The sequence below is a fragment of the Pezoporus occidentalis genome, unplaced genomic scaffold (genome assembly GCF_034315485.1).
Source record: "Pezoporus occidentalis ecotype Australia unplaced genomic scaffold, CSIRO_AGI_Poc_V1 ctg79, whole genome shotgun sequence".
Classification (NCBI taxonomy): Eukaryota; Metazoa; Chordata; class Aves; order Psittaciformes; family Psittacidae; genus Pezoporus; species Pezoporus occidentalis.
Window position 1 is genome coordinate 2,881,768 of NW_026916147.1, and position 23,392 is coordinate 2,905,159.

The 23,392-nt window shown below is 37.7% G+C and overlaps 2 protein-coding genes across 17 annotated transcripts in view; one reads left to right on the top strand and one right to left on the bottom strand.

The window, feature by feature from the left end:
• SLC10A7 (solute carrier family 10 member 7) overlaps positions 1-23,392 on the top strand; it is a 164,636-nt gene that overhangs the window by 110,238 nt on the left and 31,006 nt on the right. For 6 of the 16 annotated variants that reach the window (XM_062602823.1, XM_062602821.1, XM_062602818.1 and 3 more), the window contains 2 exons: positions 4,953-4,988; positions 13,848-13,931. In XM_062602823.1, coding sequence (XP_062458807.1) covers positions 4,953-4,988; positions 13,848-13,931 — 120 coding nt within the window. Of the gene's footprint in view, positions 1-716; positions 3,251-4,952; positions 4,989-13,847; positions 13,932-23,392 lie in introns of those variants that run through there. The other 10 variants (XR_009961608.1, XR_009961612.1, XR_009961610.1 and 7 more) reach the window with 6 other exon arrangements.
• LSM6 (LSM6 homolog, U6 small nuclear RNA and mRNA degradation associated) overlaps positions 21,433-23,392 on the bottom strand; it is a 66,451-nt gene continuing 64,491 nt past the window's right edge. Inside the window, exon 5 of the mRNA XM_062602831.1 lies at positions 21,433-21,446. Coding sequence (XP_062458815.1) covers positions 21,445-21,446 — 2 coding nt within the window. The 3' untranslated portion in view covers positions 21,433-21,444. The remainder of the gene's footprint in view (positions 21,447-23,392) is intronic.

Consider the following 23,392-nt stretch of genomic DNA (forward strand, 5'->3'; position numbering starts at 1 on the left):
AAGCTCTCTCTTGCTCACAAACATACCGAATTCAGACCTAGAAGTACTTTTCTAGGGGCAGGGTTCTCATTTTGTAATGTAAAACATTATAAAGTAATCTGCAAATTTGTCAAAATAAAGATTTTTTTTTTTTTTTTTTTAGACGAAGAAACCCTACTATTCCAAGCTCAAAAGCAAGGAAACAAAAGACAAGAAGAAATAGAAATAATAAGTGCTCAAGATAAAGTTCTCTCTCTCATGTTGTAATCAGAAAAACTGCAAGGATTTGTTTGTTTAGGGGGTGGGGACAGGCTGAGTTTCTTTGTTCTTTCTTTACCAAAAGTGCCAGCGATGCTTGAAATAAACCCATATGAGAAATGGTGCTGTACACAGATGAAGATTTAATTTCAGTTCTCATTCGTGCTTGTTTTCTGATGAAATTATCCGCAGTTCATAGCCATTTTTCTCGTACATTGCTCCATCAGTAGTAGTGGAAATGTTGCCCAGTTAACTTTTCACTGTTCAGTTTATTACACTGGTGCTTCTTTTTGTCCTGCTCTGTGGGAGCCTTCAAGAACATCTGTAGCTTTAAACACAAGTTGATAATTGATTTCAGAAAATACATTTTTGTTTAGAACCTTGATTACAAACCCTTAGTTTTCCTTTCTAGCCCTACCTCTTAAAATAAATCAGATGTGGCTTTGGTTAAGGGTTGTTGTTTGTTTTTTTTCCACTAGTAATTGCCACAAGTGTGTCATACTGATGACCTGTAAGAATGAAGAAAAATTGCATGGGAAATTTGTGTGTAAAGGAAAGGAAGGAAAGTTCACATTTATTTCATGCCTCATTACAATAATCCTTACTCGTCTTCTACCATGTGTCCCTCTGGATCTGTGCCCACCTTCCTCTTACTATTTGCATAATTTCTTTCTTAATGATTTGCCATCATAGTTTCACATCCATTATGTTACTTCCTTTTGCTGTCCGATTTGGCAATCAGTTAAGTGTATTGATTCTACATAGTCTTTTGGAGAATAGACACCTTTTAATAGCTGCTGTACAGCAATGCTGTACTGGATAAAAACTATAGAAAATCTCTTAACATCTTTATCTATACAAGACAAATAACAATTAAATGGATTTCCCACTACGTCCCTGCTGTTAAAGTATACATTTATGCACATGCTCACAAACCTGTATTTAAGCTCCCTTAATTAAGACATGTTTCATGATCTTTACTGTAAAAAGAAATGTGTTTACAGATATGTGACTATTCAGATTCCTATGTAGTATCAGTGTCTCAGGTCAGGCTGAGATTTTTTTCTTCCGCTTCCTCTAAAATCATTGGAATGTATTCAGTCAATCTTTCACATCAGAGGTGTAAATGGATTTCTTGAAAGTTTTTCTGCTGCTAGCAAACGGCAGTCACTTTACAACTCTGCCTCCATTGTGGGCAGCAGTCAGAAAGCCTAACACTCCACCCGAACTTTGAAGATGCTAAAACTGTGTAATGACCTTGCATTCTCAAGGGCAGATGCTCAGCTTCTGCTGGAAGTGCTAATCTACAATCTGCTTATCTCCATACACTATGTATTTGACAGTACTTGCCTGGAAAGCAAGGCAGGGAAACGTGTAGTCAAATTTAGTTATTCTTTCTTCTCTGATGGTGTTAGTGTCCAGTGGATTTAGAAATTTTAGCCTTTATTTTAATTTTTAGCTTCCTTTATCCTTCCTTTTCAGCTTGTCAGTCTTAGAAAGCAACCACACTGCCAGTGTCAGAATATGCCTCATCTTTTTGAAGCCTCTGCTAGTGCCTGAGCTGGACCATGCAGACTAACTTTTTTTCCATCTTTTCTTTATTCTGAGTGAATCAGATTATAGTTTTACCTTCAAAACATAAATAGTTGTTTGTACTTTCTATCAGTAGGCTTTAGACTCAGTGTGCTCTCTGTATTATTCTTTAGTGGGTATGAACTGAGATGCATCACATAATTCTTATGAGCATATTGAGGAGCATGTTTCGAATGAAGACATAATGTGTTGAAGCCAGGTGGTGTGTGCAGAGAAAGGCAGTATCTGTTAGATATACTAGTCATGTAAACGCTTCTTCAGATCTGGAACAGAAACCTGATTCGAAGGAGTTTGCACATAAAAGCATGTCAGTGTTTGCAGGTACCATAAAAATGAGCTTTACGTGCCCAAAGTTTGTTCTTTACTAACTCTGTTAGTCCGCCTGATAAGAGATGTTCCCTCCCCTAACAAATCTTGCCTTGCTTGCACCTGTAAACCATCAGTCACCAAAGCACTACTGACTGCTTTAATGTAATCTCTGTGGTTTTTCAAACTGGTGTTCCTTATCAAAATAAAACATTAACATCAAATTAAGCTGATTTGGCAACAGCATCTATTTTTTAATACGAACTTGTCTGTTCTGTCGGGCATTTGTTTAGCTTCCCAGAGGATTGTGTATGTGTTGCAAATGTCAGAATTCAACCTTGTAAATCTTTTCTGTGGTGAAGCAATGGGAAGCTTGCTTCTGATTATTGAGATCACTGGGTTTAACAGTAAAAGTTTTTAAAGAATTGCTAGAATTGACCTTTTGAATGCTAGGTTTTCAAGAAGCTTAGCCAGCAATCTACTTAGGATGTATATCATGATTTTCTTCCTATCTGCTTACAGAATTAGGAAGTGTTACTGTCAAAGTGGTAATGTTTCCTTTTGTGATGTATGCTTTGATTTAGCAGTGGCAGTTGCCCATTGCGTTAATATCACCACGCTTCTAAAGCAAATTTACACCAAGTCACAGGCCCCATGCCAAAGAGGAAGAACACCATCTTTGTTTATCATCAAAAGAAAGGGAAAGGTTGTTTTGTTTTTTATCTTAGCATTTTTTGGTAACGTATAAAATTGCTGTAAAATGTACTGAGGCATGGAGCGTGTAAGAAATGACTAATGGTGCTGAATCAACGAGTTCCTTCAGATTTAGAGAAGACCTGGCTAAACTCACCAGCTGTCAGTGTACTCTCTTCTTCCTACACTCAATGCTCATTTGGAGTACAGGATGTTTTGGCATATCGCCTTCCACTCCATCCGTGCTTCTCTTTGCTCATTGCGAAGGTCTGAAGGTGGAACCCTGCTGCAGTGGTGTTCTGCCATCCCAAAATTACAAGGCACTTAGGGAATACTCAAGCACTTGTGAAATGTAGCTGCCAATGGGAAAAGGGGGAGAAGGGGAAAGTCTGGCTCACGTATTCTTAGTAGCAGTTCGGAGTTGGGTTCTGATGAAATGACTGTTGCATCTACATTAGACAGATCTTACTGTCAGTTCTTCCTTCTAAGCATCATAGATGCTACTGTACATAAGTATCAGATCAGCTCTTGGTGCCTCCTCCCTTCCTTGGCTTCTGTTCTTCTACAGCTGGTATACTTGAACACTTACATTTCCTCATAACTGTTATCTGCATTTTGGTTTAGACCTCCCTGTAAACTGTGAGTGACTCCCTGAAGCAATTCTTATTGCTGCTTCTTCTTGTCTTTCTAGTCTTTTATGACCTGTCTCAGCTGTGACATTTCCAAAAAGATAAACGATTATGGATAGCTAGGCTGTGGGGCAGTCAGATATGGCATATATTATTTATTTCAAAATATGTTTTTAAATCCTACAGAGCCTTCAAGTTGCACAGCTTAACTGTTTCCTCCTCAGTTCTTCTTGTCTGCTACCAATTTTGGCATTTACTTGTTGCTTTTTGTTTTAAGAACACAATAGGAAATCTCTCTTCCTTATGGGCTGTCTGGATCCATGACTTTTTATGGACCCAGAAAACAAATACAAAAATAGTCATGTAAGGTTTTTCTGTATATTAGCTTCCAAAAGACTGAAGTAAGGTTGTGTTGCTCAAGGTTAAATGAAAAGCAGAGACAGCTGCTTTTTTTTGTTCGGTTGATGTTTTTTTTTGTTGGTTTTTTTTTGCTTGGAGCAAAAAAAACAGAAAATAAGCATCATTATAGATGAATGTGAGCAAGTTTTGGACTTCTGTCCATTAAACAATAAAGTTTGTGAATAGCTGAAAGACTAGTTTTTCTTGAGACATATCTGGATGAAGAATAGTCTTGGGTCAGAGAAGTTCTGAGCAAGCTTTGTGAACTGGCATGCATTAAATGATAGAATCATTTTATTGAGCAATAATAAAATATTGAAGTCAGATGGAAGGATGGTGGGGAATTGCTGTTTGCAGCTCTGAAACTGATGCATGTCATGTTAACTCCCAGCCCAAAGAACTCATTTTAAGATTTGCTCTCATGAAAGTTAAAATCTTCTGTTTTGTCCAATCATCAGCTTGAAACCTGTTCCTTGTCAGTAAAGACAACAAATCTTTTTGCTTGCGTCTGCCTGGGGGATGTGAAAAGCTGAGGTGGTCCTGTGTGATTAAATCAGATGAAAGACTTGCCTTCTACCAGTGAGACGCAAAGTCTAATCAAGTGAAATGAGTTTTGAGATCTCAGCTCATTTCCTTGGGGAATATCAGTTTACATTACACAGTCACGACACCTAATTCATCATGGTTGATGCAGCTTTTGCTCAGAAGAGGACCTGGGACTGGGTAGCATGGGACTTGATCACAAGTACCCCTCTAAGGAGGAGCAGCTTAGTCAAGTTAAGATACAGTACAGTGAGGGGAGAGCCTTAATATGATTTTTAAAATAAATGATCTATATTTCTGTGTATCAGATCTTTTAGAATAGAGGGACTTAGGTGCAAAATGGAGAAAGCTAGAGGTAAAAAAGGTATAATTTATAAAATGATTGGCATACAGATGTTAAAGAGCATACACCATGAAGAGCAAAGCTGAAATTATTGTTACTTAATTTCTATGATGTTGAAAGATGTTTTTATATTTCCAGGCACTAAGGTACAAGGAAATAAAGACTATTCTGCTTCCCTGACTAAAGACTCTTTTTTTTGTTTCTTCCAGGGCATTGTTATAACTCCACTTCTGCTTTTGCTTTTTGTAAGTATCTTGATTTTAAGATGTCTTTTTACTGGCTAATCTTGCACCTCTTAGACAGTATTTTTAAGATATTGCCCTGGGTTCAGCAGTAGCAGTCATTTTTCTCCTTCTTAGTAGTAGCTGGTGCAGTGCTGTGTTTTTGACTTTCAGCCTGGGAACAGCGCTGATAACACCAATGTTTTTAGTTGTTGCTCAGTAATGTTTACTCTGACCAAGGACTTTCTGAGTCTCATGCTCTGCCAGGGAGGAGGGGAAGCTGGGAGGAAGCAGAGACAGAACACCTGACCCAAACTAACCAAAGGGGTATTCCATACCACAGCACATCATGCTGAGTGTATAAACTGGGGGCAGTTACCGGGAAGGGCTAGATCACTGCTCGGGTCAGGCTGGGTATTGGTCAGTGGGTGGTGAGCTGTTGTATTCTCTTCCCTTGTTATTTCCCTTATCATTATTATTATTGTTGGTAGCAGCAGTGGTTTTGTGTTATATCTTAGTTACTGGGCTGTTGTTACCTCAACCTGTGGGAGTTACGTTCTTTTGATTCTCCTCCCCATCGCTCCAGAAGGGGGTGGGAGTGAGTGAGCGGCTGCATGGTTCTGGGTTGCTGGCTGGGCTTAAACCACAACAGTTCTTTTTGGCGCCCAGCATGGGGCACGAAGGGTTGAGATAACAAGATATCTGACCAGAGTGTGTCTAATTGTATTTGTGATAAGCAGTCATTGTTTCGGATTAACAGTCACTTGTCACAATGCTGATTTGTTGGCTCTCAAAGTTGTTGCTCTTGATCTCGGAGTTTCAGCATGTTGTACCTTACTTACAGCCAGTATTTGGTGTGTTAGTGTTCATTGGCTGGGGGGTCTGGGCTAAGGTTCTTGTTTCATTGTACTTTATGGTATTAACTTGTAATACAATAGACTCATTGATCATGAAACTGATCTGGCTTGCGTTCCCAGTGTGGTCACCACCTCTATACTTTGGGAGGTATATAATAGAAATGTTTAGCAATTACACATCTTTTTTCCCCTCCTCGGGTGGCCAACCTGTGAAGGAGACATTCCCTTACCTTCCCAGCCCCCCTACCAGACCATTTACAGCATCATTTGAGAGTTCTGAAGGTTTTGAATGGCCTTCGGGTACCCTTGAGACCTACCTGCTAATTGTGGTGGGGATCACAAAATCTGGGTGATATAACAATGCTTAAATAACAAGGAAAACTTTTCAGGTCAGTATTTGAAATAAGCTGTCTCCCAGAAAGGCCATCAGAATGTGTCGCAGTGAATGCAAACACTACCTGTACTTCATTCTAAGATGACCAAACCCCATTGCTCTGGTAGGATAATAAAGCCATGTGCTATTAGTCAGGCTGGGTGTCTGAAATACAGACACTTGCCAAGTAAGCTGATTACTCAGTTGAGAGATCTTTGGAAAGCTTTCACATGCAGGAGCTGGACAATATTGTACTGATCCAAAATGGATGACAGGCCAATTGGGAAAGCATTGTTCAGGTAAACAGAGCCATGCTTTTGGACAGCTAAGCCCACGGGTATTTTTGTGGTGAGGTTAGTGAGAGAGCAGCAGCAGCAAGGTACTTTACTGGAGCCCTTGTGTACTGCTAAATGTGATCCTGCTTCCTTTCTGTTAGTTCAGGATTTCTTTTTCAATCATTAGTCTTTAGTCAGGGCCTTGTTGCTTATAGTTCATGTTAGAAGAAAAGGGAGAAGACCAGGTTTTATCTTCATACTCTATAAAGGTATGGGTATTCATCAGCATACAACAAAAATGCTTTAACAGATGGATAGTGGTGCTTCAAGTCCCCTGTCAGGAAGTCTTGGTGCTTGAGGATTTGGTAGCATAAATGATAGGGAGTAGTGCAGATTGCCAAGTGAGGAACGTGGCTTTGTGAAGAGCAGGGGAATAGGCTGAAGCACTTCAACAATTTCAGCAGATGTATACATTGTCTTTCATGTTTATCTTACTAATTGCATTATATGTAAGCCAGCACACTGGAAAGGAGGGCATGCGAGAAGTTAGTCTGAAACAATTTGTAAGTGGCATACAAGTGGCACGCTGTTTGTGGTAGGGATGCCTAAGCAGCATATGTACTGTACACAAATATAGCAGTGTATACTAAACTGGGATAAATAGTACTGTGAGAGTGACTGTAACATTATCAACTACTGCTTCAGTAAAGCTGTGTGGGAAGATCCTTATTTTACTATAACAAATTGTAATTCATCTGGTGTAGCTGTGTTTACACAAGAGCTGCTTTGACCATATTGTGTATATCAATGCACACTAGCAAAGTTTTCTTGATATACCTGGGACGATAGACTTACTGTAGGTTGAAAAAGATAACTACTCTAAAAAAAAAAAAAAGTGGGGTTTATTATTCTTGCACTGAATTTGTTGCTATCCTCTTCCCTCCTATATGAAACCTGTTTCTTCTATAGGCATTCATCCAGAGACTTGTGCCTTTGTTTCTAAGTGACTGAAACTTCAGCTTTTTAAACTTTTGCTCACTGGCAACTTTCACCCTGCTGTACCTCACTGAGTTTTGGTGCTTTACATAGCCCAAAGGGATATTTTCTTTAGAAATTGAAATGTTAAGGAATGATCTGCATACCTTTTTAAGCAAAGTAAAGATCTTTCCTTTGGTGACTTTATGGGCAGGTAACATGATATTCTGTCCCCTGAGTTGCAGTTTTCACTGCTGCTTCTCAAAAGGGATGGTAAAATTTTGTGTGCAAGAACAGGAAGCAAAGTGGGTGCCTCTGTTCTTCCTAGCAGCACTGGAGACACTTGTACGAGAAATGTGTAAAATGCACATTATTTGTTGTGCAGTGAGTAATTTAGTCACGCAACTTAGCCTTAAGGCTTAGTTAATAAAGATTTGGAATTTTCAAGTTTCAAGATAAAAGCCGCATTTACCTCAAAAGTAGCTGGGCTGGGCTTCTGAACACCATTCAGGGACCTTTGAAGCCAATGCCAATTTCAGTTTCTGAGTTTGGTACTCACGAGCACTCGCACTTCCAGGGTCATACTATGGTAGTCTGAATGCTATATTGTATTAGTGATCCTATTTGTTATCTCCCGGTGCACAGAGCATAAAATACCCTTAGTGCTACCAGAAATAAAATATGTTCCTGTCCATTAGTTTGGTTTTGTTATATAGCTTAACTTGCAGTAGCAGTTATGGTTTAAATTTTGCCCTGTGTGCACCAGAGGATATAATGTTCTGAACTGCCTTTTCTGTTCATAATTGCCTAGTAATGTAAATATAAATTGTTTAAATAATATTGATAAAGGCATGTTGAAGCTGATTATAAATAATGCATTTAATGCAAATAATTTATCATCTTGAATAGAGTTGAACATAAGATTGTCAGTTACATTTCTTAAAAGTGCTTTCCTACTATGAAGCACCAGGTGTAATCTTACTCAAAAGAAGCATTCTAAAAGGTTCTGATGGATTTAACGAAACCTTAAATACTGTGCACATAATCACTAGACTCTATCCTTGAGAGGATTCACATCGAGACTTTAAACAATAGATGCCTTCACCACAGATTCCTCTGATTAACATTTTACTTAGGAAGCTATTGAATCTGTCTTCCAAATTCATTAATCGGCAGTATCATCATCCTCATGTTAACCCTTATTATTAACAGTTAATATGTTATATTCTCAGCAAAGATGTTATAAATGGGCAGTGTCTCATAAACTGTGTGTAATTGATTACAGTTCATATATGGGGTGAGCAGGAGTGTTGAAACAAAGTGCTGTAAGATACATCGGTTTCAAGTTAACTCAGGGTTATGCTGTTCACATTTCTTTGCACCGTTCTGCAGTGTTTCATTAGTGATGGTTAGGAGGCTGTGTACCAAAGCATTCAGAGGGGGATGCTGTCCATCTTCCTCGTCTAGTCATGTACTTAGCTGAAACCGAAGGTAATTGATCATGAAATTTTTTTAAAGTAGAGACTTAAGTTTTATTTTCTCAGAGGCATTTGGGGTGAGCAGGAAGAGAGAGAGCCGCATCAACAATAAATTGAAATGTAGACTAGATTTTGCTTTTGGAAATGACTATATTATTATCAATAAATAATGACTACAAATAGGTTAAATAATGCCTAAGGAAGTTAGTCACTTGGGTATGACTGTCCATCTTTGCTTATATGACTTGTTCTCCATGTTCAGTTTAGTTATTTCCTTTAGTAATTGTATTAACATTTTGTGTTTTGTAGTAGCAGGTTATGATTTGAATTCTTAAGTATGGTGCATTTGGGCACATTTGCATTACTAAAAGACAGTTAAACGAAAGATGTCATCATACTGTGAAGATAATAGTTCTCTGAGCACTTTAATAACCTTGATGTCAGCACCTTTTTATGATGTTTCATCTGAAATACACAACTTCAGGAGCACTGCACTGTGAAACACTTGTAGCTGTATCATCTCACTTATATGTCCTTAGATTGTTATGAAAACCAGAAATATATATGAACATAGATTTCTTTTCATTGATGCCTCAACAAGGTCATGTCACTTGGATTTGCCCTGGAAGCAGAATGAGCATAGACATTTTAAGACCATGTAAGAGGATAATGCAGAGTGACCTTTTTTGTGTGAACAGACCACACAAACTTACGATTTTGTTGATTACATCCAGTATCAAAATACAAGAAGTCAGTCATCCGCACACCTGTTGGAACCAAATGTAATGCTGTGGTTTTTATGGCACAGTATCCCAGCCTTGCCACCTTCTCGGTATTGCCCTTGCTGCTGAGGCTCAGTGCCTGACCGATATAGTGTTATCAGTAGGAGGAAGTACAGCTGGTTCGCTATCAAAGTAACATAAGTCAAGGTCTGCGAATCTATGTAACTTTATTGAAAGCCATCAATGTTAGAGATAAGTATTTTACATTTTTATGTACTTTACATTCTTTAGAAGCATGCCTGCAAAAGAGTTAACGTGGAACGTTAAAGACCCAATGCAAAATTCATGTGTATTTTTAAAAATATGCTTGTCAAAATCCTCCATGGAACTATCAGACATCGCTTCCAAATTTGCTCTTTTACCAAGGATGACTTATTGTGATGTTTGTGTCAAAATGGAATCTTCTATGGCTTTATCAGTTTGCTTATTTTCTTGATTTATTCGGTCATGTTTTGTTTTCTGGTACCCTGGTACCCTCTCAAATTTCTTAATTTTATAGTAGGTATTTTTATGGTGGCATTGTAGTGATGCCGTAAGTACTGGAAAGGAGCACTGCTGAAAGAGCTCAGGAGAAGGAAAATCTGTGCAAGTATCACAGAAAAAAAGTGAAATAAAATTACTTGTGACTAAGGACATGAATGAAACCAGAAGTTGATTGAAATACTGCAGTTAAAATCTTCCCATATAGTCACAATCCTTAAATTAAAACATAATTTAAAAGATTATTTCTCAATTTTTTGCCAAGTCTTCTCCAATTCCATGTATTTCAGGTAAATCCTTTTATTAAAAGGAACTGTAATACTTTTTTTTTTTTTTTTTAACAGGATTTCTACACACTATGCCTTGTTCTTCCTCTCTAGCACTTGGTACATGAGTCTTTATCAGTCAAATGAATCGTTAAAAATGCAAATATTTTAGTAGCTGGAAAGCCATGGAAGTTGATAAGGAAGTTGCAGCTAATGGATTTCACTAGTATGTGACAAAAGGCTGATTACTGTGAGGGCAGAAAGCAGCATAGCAAATTAGCTATTAATAGATCAACTCCTTCATGGGGAATATTTGAAGTGCATCCTTATTCCTGCCTATTTATTTACCTCACCATTTCCTTTCTCTTTAATCATTAGGAAGACAAAATTCTCTGATCCAAACCCTTTACAATTAACTAGAACTTTTTAATGACTGCTATGAAATTTGTACTTGATAATTTTATTTTCAAATTCACCTTTTACTGTATCCAATACACTTGGATACAAATTGTATTGGATACAAATTGAATACAGATAGCAGTTAGAGAATAACAAGAGGGTTCTCCCTCTTCCTGGCACAAAATACCTTAAATTTGCCTAGGTAGAATTTAATGTTCCGGTGGAAGACTTTCTTTTCTACTTGGTTATGCTCTTGAAATTTTCATCTATACAATGCTAGAGGAGCCTTTTAAGTACACATCCTGCTTCTACATGGCAGAAGCTAACTACACGTCTTTATAGGATCATGGAACCAGGATACCATGAGGGTCCTGTCCTGAGTCACCCGTCTGCCTTTTTTTCCCTTCTGTGCAATTCACCTCAAAACTGAACATGACCCAGATTATTTTTACAGCTATAAATCAGCAGTTTGATTCTATGATGTCTTTCCACTGTTTCTTGCAGTAATTCTGTTTGTTTGCCTGTGAAGAAAGGTTCATTTCTAGGCATGGAAATTATTATAGCAAGGAGGGCAGCCAGATATAATCAGACATTTTAGCATAATGCTAATTTTGGTGCAATGCAGATCATCTAGGTGGTTTAAAAAAACAAAATAAATTATTTTATGACAGCAAATGGAGCACAGAACTTAGCTTGATCCAGCTAAAACCTGAGTAAAATCATGTTTATTCATTCAGGCAGAATAGTTGCACTTATATATGTGTAGGAAGGTTTGAGTAACATTTATATCAAGTTATTTGTTTCCTCTGTTCCTCAGTTCTCACTTCTCTCTCAAAGTGGATGTGACAAACATAGCCAAAGGAAGTTTGGAACCCAGGCAATGTCTGAGAGTGTATGGGACATTTTAGTTTGTGATCCTGATTGTTTGCATACTACAATTGTTGAGGCAGTCCTGGTCAAATTAGCATTCATTATCTTTAGCCTTTGTGATTCTTCATGGTTAACCACTGTATTTCCAGAGTTAAAGTTTTTTTATTCTGTGTGATTGAGAAGTGCCTGCCTTCTCTTTTCTTCAGCTTTTATCTTCTGTGTCTTTCTCTGTGAATAGATTTAAAATAAGGCCATGCAAGAGTTTATACATGTTGTGTAATTTACAGATTCTGATAAATACCGTTCCCCTGAAGTTATAGTCGTAATATACAGAAGGGAAACAGAGTTTAGAAGTCTTTTTGAAGAAGTAATGCCAGTATCATAGATGGGACAGGCAAGTCTAATGCCATAGCAGTGTACGAAGGACGGGCAGAGTCTAGCTTACACACTGCTTCCAACTTCTATTCCCAGGTGTGTTACAGCAGTGTTAGGACCTCGGACTCAAGGGAAAACAGCTAGTTCCATATTAATGAATCATTTATTTATTGATTCATTTTGGACTGATAATGTGGATTTCTGTTTTGTTTAAAATCTAGTCAGGATGAGGTGGTTACCTGAAATGTGTGCCTTTGGTGGTCCAGGTAATAGTGAGATGAGCCTGAAAGGGTGGGGTGAAGTTGACAAAGTGAAGAACCATATGCTGATATCCTGGTAGAGAAGATTATTTCTTTGAATAAAATAATTTTACTTTTCCTTAGTAAATTGGTTTAGCATCCCAGCACAGTACCTGTAATCAGCTTCTAATTATGTAAAACTAAATAAAAACAAAAAACCCACCCCAAAACCCCCACACCCAAGCAAAAACATATCCTTATATATACCAAATGCTTGAAGACTGTATTTAAGTAATATTTAAAAAAGCTGGCAAGACTGTTGCTGTTTGAATGGCTGCCTTTTTCAGCAGTGTACAGTATTGCTGAACAGTTTTTCAGTTCCTGACTTAGAAGATGATTATATGTCCTCTGAGCATAAAGCTTTTAAGTAGTGAGAGAAGTCCAATCATGGTCTTTATAAAAATGAACAAGAGCCACTGCCAAAGTGTCATAGTTTTGTGAAGCTATGCAGAGGGGCCTGACTTGTGGACTGCTTGGTTAGATTCACTCCTCTGTGACCCAGACAGATTTTAAAGTTTAAAAATCTTCATTTTCATTTGAAAAAGCTTCCTTGAATACACAGTAAGTAATGCTTTTAGCTCCTCAGCACGTAGCAAAATGTAAGTCCAAATAGAGTTTGAAAAACTATGAACCTTTTAAAATTTCAGAAGCTCCTTATAAGATAGAGTTTTCTGCTCCACTTTCTGCAAGGAACCATGCAGATTCCTTGCCTTGTGTCTCTTGGGAACAGAGTAGCTGCACTGCCTGACTTCAGGTACTCATGTGGGTGATCTGAGTCTTCCCCTGCAAGCCTTTACTTCTCCCTCTTGACTTCATGGGGAATTTAGGCTTCTTAATCTCAGTGCTCTCATTTGCACCCTTCTTACAGATCAAAAGTCTCAGTGATGACATCATCTTCAGGTCCCCTCCAACTGTCTTCTGTCCCCACATTGCTAAAATTGGAGGTGATGGGGATGAGAGACTGTAATTTATTAAATATTTTTACCTTAATTGAAGTAAAACATGTGAATGTCTTCACTATTTTTTAAATTATTTATTGAAATAGCTACATGAATTTTTGTTGCTTGATATTTGTATAAATGGTAAGGTTAGTTGAGTTAGCTGCTTAGTTAGAAAGATTCACTCCTGTCTTTTTAGACTATCAGCCTACAGATACTTACATAATTTACTTGGTATATATGTGTAGCAGGGTTTCAATTAAATGAATATTGATGGAACTATCACCTTAGGTTATAAAATAATCAACCAGAGATTGTTTTAGCTTTGTTACTATGGAATACCAAATGCTTTATTAGGACTTAAAGATGCATGCACCTGCTTCCAACTTTGTGCACATACTCCCAAGTTTTTATGTGTAAAATAAAATAAAATGTATACTAATGTCTGATATCTTTATGAAATTCACAGACACTAAGAAAAAGTGCAATATTAATGGTATATTTTTTATTTTGTAGCTTGGATCATCCTCCTCTGTGCCTTTTACATCTATATTCTCTCAGCTGTTTATGACTGTTGTAGTCCCACTTATTATTGGACAGGTATGTCTTTTAAATATACATTCTTATTTAAAAAAATAAGATAAAGAGAGCAATCTTAAAGACAGACTGGCAACCTGATAAGCTGCCACGTAGGAACAGCCTCAGGACAGTGAAGTGTAATATCAGAGAAAAGATGCTACAGTGCTCCCTGGAGCCACATTGATCTTTGTTGAGATTGAGCATCTGTCCCTCACTACTACAAACATACGCTACTGCATATCGAGAAGGGAGTTTGCGAACATAAAGTGGAAAAAATGGCAGCCCAGACTGAGAAATTCCAGCCCCATACAAATGAGCTTTGAGAATACTATATAGTCTTTTTGTCACATGCCCTTTGCCTGGATAATGAAGGAAGTTCTCCCTGTACAGTATCTACTACTGATCATAGGAATAAAATTTCTCAACATTAAAAAACATACAAGGCCTAAATAGTCAGAAGTCAAGAATCCATAAAATTAAGGCTGCTTGAGACATTTTGCATATTCTTTACAATAAGGGTTTAATTGCACAATTGCATACTATCCTTTCTGCATGACTCCTATCACATAGGGAGTATTCATAGAATGAGAAGCTGTTCAACATTTCGTTTTATACTCATTGTTCATGTTGTAACACAAATCCTTGTTTTTCATGGGATTTGAGAGAAATCTTTCACTGAATTTAGAGACACTAGTTGCAATGTAAGATTTTCTGTGACATTTGTCTCTGTAGTATCTTTCTCTTTTTTTCTTCTTTTTTTTTTTTTTTTAACAGATGTTAATATTTTTTTTCTCCCACTTCACAGTGGGACATTTTCTGTATAAAGACCAAAAATTTTCAGAAGTGTCCACTAGTCTTGGACACCAAAGCACGCAAAGCATAATTCTTACATACTTGTAAGTATGCATTGTGCTCAGGGAGTATCAGTGGGATTTGTATTTCTTTCCCAAGGGGTACCATTGCTGATTCTAGCATTCAAGTTCAGCTGGAACTTTCTGAATTTTGTCAGCCTTAAGCAAACTTTGAAATGGAAAGTGTGGTTAAAATGTAGGCAAATGAGATCAGAGTCTGCAAAGGAGCGCCCTGGACAAGGTTAAAAATATCTGTCGGTGCCTGTGCTATGTAGAAGAGTCGATCAGTCTTGTATCAAACTGTAATTGCACATTTCAACATCAGCATGTACTGTAACTTACCAAAGTCCTGGTAAAGTTTGTTTCTTACATGTTCAAAAAAACCCCACTAAAGTCTAATAAGAAGATGGCCATGGTAAGCATGACAATAGCTGCCAGAATCAGTACCTGCATAACCTGACTACAGTGTGGAAAATAAAAATCCCTGTGTCCCTACAAGCTGCTAAATTGCTCACATGCTTACAGTTAAATGTCTAAGAATGTCCTTATTAATTAAGGTCACAAAGGGTTGCTAATGAACTACCTGTGTACCACATTCTTACCTTGTCAAAATTAAATTAAATCTCCACCAAAAGTGGACAAGCAAAAGTCCTTGAATCTTCTCATCCTGAAAGGTTCAAAAACTGGAAGCTATTAATTGGAAGCCTTAGTTAGAAATTTGTAAGAAACAAACAGCATGACAGCAGATCTAGTAATAAAGTAACCTATAGTGATGGAGTATCAGCAATACGTAGTGCAGTGTACCAAGTCTGAAGATAATGGTAGATTGCTAGGCAAAGTGATTGCAAAATTTCAAGAGAGTTCTCATCTCTGTCTATATATAATGGCATGTTACATTGGAAAGACGTTCCAAGAAATTGCTATGTGAGCTAACTGGTGGAGGTGAGTTTTTTTTGGCGCACCAAATAAGAAGGCTAACATGAATTGAGCAGTAAGTGTATGAAATAAGTGTTCTGAATGATTGTAAGTTCAAATCAGAACTTTGATGAGACCTAACTGAGAACAGATGTGATAAAGACTGAAAGAAAAAAAAAAGATTCTTAAATCTTTTAAAACTCTGTAACTTGATCACATATTTACTGAAGAGTTTGTTTTTTATATATACATTTTAACAAGAAATGGAATTATTCTCCTTTAAAAGTGTTTGAAACAGTTTCTGAAAATGAACAGTCAACAGAAATAGCTCACATTCCTCTAAGCATGAAGATTTTGTTTCTAAAATTATTGCACATGATTGTATCTGTTCAGAGGATATGGGAGAGAGGAAATACTGAGGAAGCTACAGATCAAAAATTCCAAGGGTAGTTTGCATTGATTGTCTTGATAAAGTAGAACTGTACAAAGGTAAACCAACTTGCCTAGATAGGAGTAGAAGCCTTTTTTGAAGGTGGATATCAAAAAATAATGTGCAGTAATCATGGAAAATCAATAAGCAAGAAAAGAACTGACACCAAGAGGTAAAGAGATAGGTCTGCTTGCCCTTTATCCGGAGGTGGCATGGATCTGTTCTGATTAAATGGGAAGTTTTGCATTTGGTTTGTAGACCACTGCTGACTCATTAGTGAACTGTTGTACATGCAGCACAGCAATGTTAGACTGCTTTTTGGATCACAAGTTGCTCGCTTTGGGATTCCAGATGCATTAAGAGTTAATGGCCCACAATTCATGAATGACAGTTCCAGCGATTACATCTAATTTATCTTTTCATGCCCACAAAGTTGATTCCTTACATGCAGTCATACTGTTCAGCAGAAAAGTCAGTGGAGGAATGCCTGGGATGGTTACCTGGTAGCAAAGAGCTTGACTGGGAGAAAGAAACCTTTGTGACTGGAACTTGCCTGCTTGGAGGATTGCTTCTATTCAGCCTTCCTAACTCAGCTGTGATCAACAGAGGCTTTATGGTCTATCCACATCAGTGCTAACCGGAGAAGGCTGCTTAAAGGAAGCATTCTCCAAGGGCTTTATTTTCCTTTAAAAAAAATCTCACCTCTGGGAAAACCTGTGTTGCCTAAATGCTCATTTCCTGAGCAGGCTGCAGACCTGGCTGTTTCAGCAGCCCCTGGGTTATAAAGCAGATGAGAAGGTGCTTTTAGATTTGTTTTGTTTGGGGTTTTTTGCTTGCTTTGTGGCAAAATGTATTGAGAGTTTTGGTTGCTTGGCTGACTTGTCAGAATTTTTAATGATGGCTGGGAGAAAGAAGTCACAGTACTGTAATTGATGCTTATTTTCTACTCTTTCTTGAACATTTTTTTCAGTGTGGCAAGAGTGCCGTTGACAGGAGTCAAAGACTGTTTTCTAGCTGCTAATGGTGAAATGCATAAGAGGCTGCAGTTACCAGGCTCTGTTCAGGTGGTGGCTGCCATTTGTTAGGTAAAGAAAGGACTGTTAGAGGATGATGAAGGTATTATTTTACCAGAAAGGCACTGAGTCCAACAGATAGTTACTGATAGGTAGCTTTCAATAAGGAGAATTGATCTGTTCTTCAGAGATATGCAGGTTGTGTAAAGCTAAAAACCAGTGTGACCTGCATCCTCTCTGTCTACAGATGTGTTTTGCTAATTGACAGTATGATGTTACTCAAATCAGTATTGCTAGTATAATACTGCATTTGTATTTATAGAGCAACAAGACCTCTCTGACAAGAGCTCTTGAAGAGAGACGTGATCTATAATATTTTATAAAGATCTAATGTATAAGCCTTGAAGATCTGTAGTGTGTAAGAGCTTGTTATTTGTGCACCACTCTTGTATACCTCTAAGGGGAATCTGAGAATACTTGTTATATGAAAAACATGGTAGTAGATATTTCATAGAAAAGATTTTTGAATTTGCTCTGGCAGCTTGAAGGTCTGATTATTTATTCTTAGGTAGCAGAGTTCTGATGAAGATTGCTGCTCCCAGGCTGTTGTGATTTTGATAAAATAATTGTTTCCTTGTCTTTAGATGTTTGGAATACTTTTAGCCAGCAAAATGTAAGGTTTTGAGAAACATCCAAGCAGTTTCTTCATGACCAGTTGTGAGATTTGGGTGAAGACTGTTGTTCCTTTGCTTATTTTTTTCTTCGTAAGTGACAGATAACAGGAACAGTGAAAACCACTGCAGTATTTCTTTTTCCCCTTTTTGCAGACTTGCTCCATTCCAAACACCTAAGTGCTTATGACAGACTTTTATTTTATGTTTTATATTAAAGAGCGATTTATGATTAAATGTTAATGAAATAGAATTTTCACTGTGCTTTCATTATATTCTACTAGTTTGAACATTTTTCAAAGCAGCACACCAAAACCCACTGTTTTCTATGAATAAATAATAAAAAGCTTGTCTGTACATTATCATTCATGCATTCTCTAGTTGCCCCATTGGTAATTTGTCTGCCAGCATAAAGTGGGCACTTCACATTAAACAGACCTTAACTAAAGCTAAAATTAATGTTATGATTCTAAGTAGTTCTTCTTCCCAAATCTGTAAAATGAAGCCAGTTGTACAGAAGTCCTTGCTGAATCTAGTCACACAAAAAAAATCTTGATGTCCTACAAGTAAAGGATTTTAAGTGCCTTCTGCATCATTGCCCAAAATGTTCCAGAGGAACCCTGTCAGCATTTGGGAGGTGTGCTTATAAACACAACTCTAAAAGGGTGCTACATTGCAATACAAGTTGTCAGTGACATTGAAACTCAGAAGCTTAGCAGTGTATTTATTTTTAAAGAATAAGAAATTGAAAGGGAAAGGTAGGTAGCAGTTACTAGGGAGTAGAAGGTACTATTCCCCTAAGCCTAATGTTTGCTTATAGTGGGTGGGTGGAAGAAACAATAGCTAAAGAAACTGTTATAAAAAGGGAACAGTGTCAAATCCTTTTGTTCTTGTAACTTAAATCCACAGGGAAGTAGCCCTACTTTCTCTTCAAAGTCCATGGAAACTGTGGGGAGGAGGAGTGGTACCCTGGGAGATGAGTGATTCTGGAAGCTTGTTGCAGAAAACAAAGATGGCAGCTAAACAGCCTTCAGACCAGTTCGTTCCCTTCTGATGCCTGCCAACTCAAACAGGGAACAGAGCCTAGTCTCCACAGAAACACAAAACATGAAGAAAACATGTACTGCTGCTAAGGGCTCCCTTCACATTTTTGCCATGTTGCACCTGTTTGTAAGGTTTTAAAGCAACAGTTGTAAATTACCCCACAATATGAAAGTTAATTTTGAAAATGGCCTCGTGGGTTTTGTAAAGCTTGCATTGAGGGCTTATATGTGTCAGAAGCTGCCTCCTGGGAGTAAACTGACTGACATAATGGAGTAAGATAGCTTTTAGGGGAGTTTGATAAGCTGAGTAAAGAAAACAAGATGCTTGTAAAAAAAAGATATTTTTTTTTTTAACCCCAGATTGCAAAAATGGCTTTTTTTCCATGCTGTCTTCAGAAAAGAAATATCGGATTGCACACAGCATAGAATAAGGGTAGATTTGACATTTGTTCATGCCCTAGAAGCTCTAGGGAGGTGGGTGAACTTAGGACAGTCTGGGACTTTGTAACAGCATACAGGAGCAAGTGAGAATGCATGCCTCCACAAAGGTAGGGTCCTATGAAAATAACAGGACAGGGTCTGGCTGAAGTGATATGAGCTCTGCTTTGGAAAAGGGTGTTGTGCATTTGAACCATGATGCAGACCTTGGATATTCAGAGGGTGGCTATGCTGCAGAAATCTGTGAAGGATGTTCTATCTTATTTATGTCATTTCTACAACCCACATAATCTCCCTTCCATTCCAGTATCTGATCCTTTCTACTGGTTTTCACAGTTGCTGTCATCTTAATTTATTTTGTTTTTCCACTTTTTCCCCTTTTCAAGTCTTCCAGGCTTCACCAAAGGAGTTGCCAGTATTTGATGCAGTTGTCTGTCTTGGTTTGCCACCACTGCATAATAAGAGATATTGAGAAGATATTAAACTGTTGCAAATATCTAGCCCCACTCAAAGCTTTTCAGGAGAAAATTTTGCATTACAGAGTTCATTGCAAAGGTCTGTTGCTATAAGTAGTAATATTAGTAAAGAATGAATTAGGTGTCTTACTTGAAAAGACAAATGAAATAAGGTAACTGCTGCATTTAGGTATAGTGATTATCCAGCATAGTTTTATCTTGTTTCCTTGTGTGCTTCAACATTTGTTTTTTCATTGAAATGGTAAACCCCAGGTGTTTTTCCCAGGTGTTTAGAAGTACATACCAATACATATTAAACAAGAGGAATAGAAATACAGTAAAAACATTGTAAATTGTGTTAAAAATTCTGTCAATCCAAAAGGCTTTATAGAATAAGGAAAAATGGACTTTATGTAATGATGTAAATAGCAAGAGATATTCCTGTGTGTGTAACAGAAGCAGAAAAAGTGACTTCATAAACATTCCCCTTCCCCCTCCTTTTTTTTTTTTTTTTTTAATCATGGGACTAAAAAAAAAAAAACCCACAAAAAAAAAACCCAAAAAACATACCCAAGTTGAAGATCTAGATAGTTTTTAGAAGATGTTCCATGTTACAGATGTCAGAAATTACTCCATTCTGTATAAATGGGGGTGGGAGCTCCTTGTCCTATTTAGTTTAATTAATAATGAACATTAATGAATTACATTGTTTATTGCATTTTTTATCTTGCATGTCCAGCACTTGAGCAGACAGGTGGAAAGAGTCTGGTTGTATTTTACTGACAAATTTCTCTGGGTATGCAGCGTGACTGTTATGAAGGCACAATTAGATAAGTGAATTGTTTTTCTATAATATATAATCTGTTATTTTCCTGTATGATTTTATAACAGATGAGCATTATTTACCTGCTTTCCCAGAATAGCAGATTGTGTATCTTCGTGCAGGGGATGTTAAGTGAATTAAGTATATGAGCACTAACCCCATTTGTTTAGGGAGGCTGGTGTTTAGACAAGGAGGTTAGGGCAGGATACGGAACAGTCTGGATGCGAAATGCTGTGGATGTTACCATTCTGGTAGAAGAACTAAATTGAAATGGGGACACTACTGTTAATTCATGTGTAATTACATTCCTCTGTTGTTAAAAATTAAATCCTGGGCAAGAGGAAAGTTTGAGCCTGGAACTGCATTTTGAAGCAAATTTGAGCTGACGCCTTTCCAAAAAACTTTGGAGATTGCCAGGACATAGTCACCAGGATGTAATTGCCCGATGGGCACATTTATCATCTAATTTTCTGTGAGGTTATCACTATCTTTCATAGAATCATATAATGATTAGGGTTGGAAAGGACCTTAGGAACATCTAGTTCCAACAAGTTATTTATGAACTATCACCTCCTACAAGGTCTTGCTTCTCTTCTTCTCTCCACTAAACTATAGTTTGAAGAAAGGATTCACCATGCACTGTTCTTTCATGTGTAGCCTCTGGGTCCCCCATCAGGAATTCCTTGCTCTTTGGGGCTGGCATTTGAATCTGCGTCAAAGTCTCACTCTTATCTCTGTCTGCAATTGCTCCTGCACAGTAATTTTTTTTTCCATTCTCAACTCTGTTACCCCAGAGGTGCTACCACCGCTGCTGATAGGCTTGGCCTGGTCAGCTGCGGGTCCATCCTACAGATGTCATTGGCTCTGTCAGACAAGGGGGAAGCTTCTGGCATCTTCTCACAGAAGACACCCCTCCAAAACCCTGCCATGCAAACCGAATACATCCCGGTTTTGCTCTTTTCCATCGGGGTGCCATTCTGATGCATCTGTTTTGGATGTCAGTCATTCATATTTCTTCCCTAGGCTGCAGTTGCAGATGTCTGATAAAAGCTTTAAAAAGTTTTTTCAAACCGTATAAAGTAAAGAGAAAAGCTAAAACTAATACTTTCACGGAAGTATCAGTTCAGACATTTTCTCAGCCTCTTGCCTATCTGGTGCTTGTCCCTCCTTTGTCCCCCATTATATTGATATGTACTTAAAAACACTGGACTTCGTTATTTTAACTGAGAGGTAGCACATCAGCATGGAGCCTGAGTCTGGTGTCCTTTATACAGGCCATAACATGCAGAAATGATTGTATTAGCTTTGACTGTGTTTGTAGACAAATGAAGCTTAATATCTCTGCCCAGGCTGCACATTACCTATGAGATTCTTTATTTAATCATTTCACTCTGCATTGCTCATCACTTTTCGACCTCTATTAGACTTCCTGTCAGAGAGTGCCAGCACCAGAGAACAACAAGGTTTGCTGGCTGGCTGTCTATGTACTTCAGTGTGTCTTTATTGTGTTTGTGTGATTTATTGTTATTTCACTACAAATCTTTGCAATTTTTTTTAAGTTAAGTTCTGTGTTAACCCTGAAAAGTTATAGAGCTGGGATAAGAATTAAAAGGCTTTCAAAGCATCCTTGTCCTGAAGCAACTCTTCAGGGCATGAATAAGTAAGAAATGGATTGTTTTTCAGTCAAAGTGAATCAGCTGACACAAGCTTTCCTGTGAAAAGTCTTGCTGAGTTTTTATGGATACCTGTAGGGTTATAATTCTCACTTCTGAAGTTATACAATAATTTAGATTATCTTAAATGAGTGACCACAGGCTGACTCAACCTCTGAATTACAGATCTTCTTGAATCTTGTGAGAAGCTCAGGATGTATTGGATTCTGTGTTAGAGAGGATGTATTTTGACTCTTTTTGCAGTATACATTTAGCATGTCACTGGGTTGATTAGATGATTTCCTGAAGCCAGAATTTAGTTCTTCAGGGTCCATCTGTGTAAATTTATTTTTTTAAAAATACAGTGTGCAGTAAGAAACTGCACTGATATTTAGGGTTGTTTATTCACAATAATTCCAGATTAGAGGTGAATATTTAAGGAGGATATCAGCTGATTGAAGATTTTGAGGAAATACTGCTTGCAGTTTCATTTGTAAGTCTTTTTTTCTTTCTATGTCATGATAAATATATGTATAAAGTTATTAATGTCATGTATGTTATACCTTGTACAGACACAAGGTTGTTGGTTTTTTTTTAAATAAGTACCTCCAGTATAAGTTGCACTGTGTCATAATTAACCATCACTTTTCTTTTTCAACATCTCGTTACTTCCAGTATAAATCTTGCGGACGAACCATAAATAAATAGCTGTTCTCAAGTAGTTTTTCTTTTTCCCAGTGTGACCTTAATTTAGAGGATAATAGGGTTTCTTTCAAACTTCCTTAGAAAATACTCACTTTAGAGGTGAATGACTTTGCTTTCTGCTTCTGATAATATCAGAGCCCCAAATCTGCTCAGATTAGACTAATCTGGTTTCCCACTTGATGTCTTTCACACTGCATGCTACATGTCTTCACTCAGCTTTCTTGCCTTTCATCAGTGCAGTCTCTTATTCCTATCCGATGGCTTATACAGAGGTGGCCGAAGGAGCTCCACTGAATGCTCTTTCAGAAGTTTGGCCATATATCCTGAGTCGTGTTCTCTCTTTAGCATCTGGCAAGTGTGAGATTTTAAAGTTGAGTGTTTTCACTGGGGTGCTGAGCATTCCCTTACGTGGTTTCCAGTAAATCTATTCTTTTTCATCATCGGGAAGCTTAGCAGTCCTGGGAGGAAAGTGCTGGTCTTTAGCCT